The sequence below is a fragment of the Ochotona princeps genome, chromosome 13 (assembly GCF_030435755.1).
Source record: "Ochotona princeps isolate mOchPri1 chromosome 13, mOchPri1.hap1, whole genome shotgun sequence".
Lineage (NCBI taxonomy): Eukaryota > Metazoa > Chordata > Mammalia > Lagomorpha > Ochotonidae > Ochotona > Ochotona princeps.
This window is the reverse complement of record NC_080844.1, coordinates 3,745,371-3,748,933: the sequence shown is the minus strand read 5'-3', so window position 1 is coordinate 3,748,933 and position 3,563 is coordinate 3,745,371. Positions and strand designations below refer to the sequence as shown.

Genomic DNA, 3,563 nt, shown 5'->3' with positions numbered 1-3,563 from the left:
ATTAGCAGCACTGGTTTGTAACGCAGATGCCCCACTTCTGATCCAGCATTCTGCTATGGCATGGGAAAGGGATGGAGCAAGGTCCAAGTCCCTGAGACCCTGCTAGACCCATGTAAAACACCTGGGGGAAACCACTGGCGCCCAGGTTCAAATTGGCTGTGATCTGGCCAATCTGCACAGTGAACCAGCAGATGGAAGATCACCCTGTCTCTCCTTCTCTGTAACATCTGCCTTTCAAGGGAAAATGAATGAATCTATTAACACTGCATGCAGGAACACAGACTAGCCAATTAAAACACAAACTATGAACAATATGAAAAGGAGAGGGGAAACATTACAAGTCTGTAATACATGCTGGACAATTATAAATGGCTACCACAAGGTGAATAAAGTTCCAGAAGATAACAGAAAAAGAACAAAAATCTGAACACAAAATGCTAGAATTAACAGATAAAACTGCCTAGTCTATAGGCAGAAACAAAACCTCACATATTCAAAATGCTCAGCATATCCCCAAGTCCTGAAGTGGATCACGAGACTGCTCAGAAATCACCGCCATCAAGCATCCTTGACTCAGAGCAGGACACACAAGGCATTCCCTGAAGGGACAATGGTCCAAACCACTCCTGCTAGGATGGCACTCATTCATCCTGCACTAGAGGGAGAAAACTCTACCTTACAGCTCTGAAACAGGAAGGGCAAGTCTGCAGACACACACACCACTGAAATAAAAACTGCAGTGAGATTAAGGAAACCTGTGAGGATACTCTCCTGCTGACAAAAAAGTTCATACGAAGCGTTTTCACTGTGACACAGTGAGTGAAGACAATCTGTAATTGTGAGATCTCATACATGTTCCGGTCTCATGGCAGCAGCTTCCACTTCTGATCCAGCTCCCTGCCAGGGCCTTGAGAGGCAGCAACACATGACCCAAAGGTGGGTGCCCCTGCCACAATTTTGACACATCTGCAAGAAGCTCCTGGATCTCAGCTTCAACCTGCATAAGCCCTCTCCATTGTGGCCTTCTGGAAGTGAAGACTGAATGGAAGACTGAATGGAAGACTGTGCAGTCATCATTGTTGCTTTATTCAGTGCTCATTGTCTGTGCGAGGCTATCCCTATACTCTGCGAGGTATCCTATTTCTGAATCAATTATTTCCATTTTCTGTGCTTTGAAACTTATTTTGTCTTTTCTGTATAGTTTTGAAGATTATATATTTCACATGCAAAAATATCTTTGCCTTTTTTCCCCCGGTTTTCACTGCAGCAAGTCTGTGTTCTTCTCAGAACAAAAGGGTAAAGGAAATACATTCTTGGATTAGGTTTGTACCAGAAAACTAAAATGAAATAGTTTGTGTGAAAGTGCATTTCTGTCAGAAATGTATTAAGAGACATCAGATGTGGTTATTTTTCTTGTTTTTAGAAAGGAAATGGAAAATTGATGACCCAGTAGAAAGCAACCAAGAAAATCAAAATGAACACTTTTGGCAGCTCGTATTCACCACCAACAGAACCATAAGTGTGGAAAGTGGTGCAAAAGTAAGGAAAACTTCCAGTCTGGGCACAGACCTTGTTTCTTCAAGAAATTTTCCCTGTAAAATTTGTGACTCATGTGAAGTGAGCTTGAAAAATATTTCAGGCTTACTTGGTGGTAAAAAGAATTATTCCCGAAAGAAGCCTAATGAATTGAATGTATGTGAGAAGTTACTCCTTGATATTAAGCATGAGAAAATTGCTGCTGGAGGGAAATCTTGTAAATATTTACAAAAAAGAAATGGCCTAAGTCACCGCCATGCTCTCGCTCAGCCAGTCCTGGACCCACCTTTTCAGTATCGTGAAAATGGACAAGGCTTCCATGAGGAGTCAGCCTTTGTAGCAAGTCAGAGGTCTCAGTTGGGAGAGACAGCCTGTAAATACAGTGAATGTGGAAGAACCTTCATAGGTGATTTAAAACTCAGTGGATCTCAGAGAACCCACTTGGAAATGGAGCCAGACGAATGCAGTGTGTGTGGGAAGTCCTACGTGGATTTAAGATTTGGACATCAGAGAGCTCCCACAGGGCACAGTCCCTATGACTATAATGAGTATGGTGAAATCTTCTGTGATGATTCAACTTTTATTATCCACCAGGGAACCTACTCAAGAAAGATTTCTCAAGAATACAAAGTGAGTGACAAAACTTGGGAAAAATCATCCCTCTTTAAACATCAGATAGTACATACGAAGCAAAAGCCCTATGACTACAAAGAAAATGGGAATAATTTCAGGAAAAAGTCACATATTAGCCACCTTCGAAGAGGTCACTCAGGAGAAAAAACCTTTGAATGTAGTGAATGTGGGAAGACCTTCTGGGAGAAGTCAAACCTCACCCAACATCAGAGAACACACACCGGGGAGAAGCCCTATGAATGTACTGAATGCGGGAAAGCCTTCTGCCAGAAACCACACCTGACCAACCATCAGCGAACACACACAGGAGAAAAACCCTATGAATGTAAGCAATGTGGAAAAACATTCTGTGTGAAGTCAAATCTCACTGAGCATCAAAGAACACACACAGGGGAGAAACCCTATGAATGTAATGCATGCGGGAAGTCCTTCTGCCACAGGTCTGCCCCAACCGTCCATCAAAGAACTCACACCGGGGAGAAACCCTTTATATGTAGTGAATGTGGGAAATCCTTCTGTGTGAAGTCAAATCTCATTGTACATCAAAGAACTCACACGGGGGAGAAGCCATATAAATGTAATGAGTGTGGGAAGACCTTCTGTGAAAAATCAGCTCTCACAAAACACCAGAGGACTCACACAGGGGAGAAGCCCTATGAGTGTACTGCATGTGGGAAGACCTTCAGCCAGCGATCAGTGCTCACAAAACATCAAAGAATTCACACCAGAGTGAAAGCTCTTTCAGCATCCTGAATGTGTGAGACCTCCATACAGTTTGTCACAAGTGTAGTTTTTAAAAATGAGAGAAAACCAAAGATTGTCTTAAGTTACTAGAAAATGACACCTTGTTTGAATATACAAGAGTGTTCCAGAATTAACGCTTGGCATTAGTTCATGTGTACTGAGGAGAAATCTGTTCATTTAAGCTATGTAGTTTAAAAAAGCAAAAACACTTTTATCTGGAATTTATGTTATTTGGTGTTACATTCCAGATGATACCAAAACTGTATTATAAACACAATGGGCAATATTTCTTCATATCCATATTCTCAGTGGAATCTGAAGTTTAAAAAAATTGAATGACAATAGCATTAAGTACACATGTGGAAAGACTTTATGTGAATGTGTCAGCAGAAGTGTACAGTGTGTTCGATTTGTATACTGGAACCCAAGATGATTGTGAGGAGAAAATATGAACCCTAGTTGAGTGCCGATTATGGTATTTATTAATATTTTCCATGTTAGATAACACCAGTATCTTTCTAGCTTGATATGTGTGTATGAGTATGTATATATGTATATTATATGTAAATATATTTGTACTCACATAATTAAACATATAGTGAGTGATGTGCTAGCATTATCTAACACTAACATAAAAGTGCTGCTGATAA

General features: G+C 40.8%; 1 protein-coding gene across 1 annotated transcript; it reads left to right on the top strand.

Moving 5' to 3' along the window:
* Window positions 1-1,383: 1,383 nt before the first annotated feature.
* On the top strand, window positions 1,384-3,119 carry LOC131481677 (zinc finger protein 248-like). The gene has a single exon (XM_058671536.1). The coding sequence runs from the start codon at window positions 1,399-1,401 to the stop codon at window positions 2,920-2,922; it is 1,524 nt and encodes a 507-aa protein (XP_058527519.1). The 5' UTR covers window positions 1,384-1,398; the 3' UTR covers window positions 2,923-3,119.
* Window positions 3,120-3,563: the final 444 nt, after the last annotated feature.

Bases quoted from the DNA above. Each gene is read 5' to 3' on its own strand.
- LOC131481677 (XM_058671536.1), top strand. From the start codon at position 1,399: ATGTGGTTATTTTTCTTGTTTTTAGAAAGGAAATGGAAAATTGATGAC.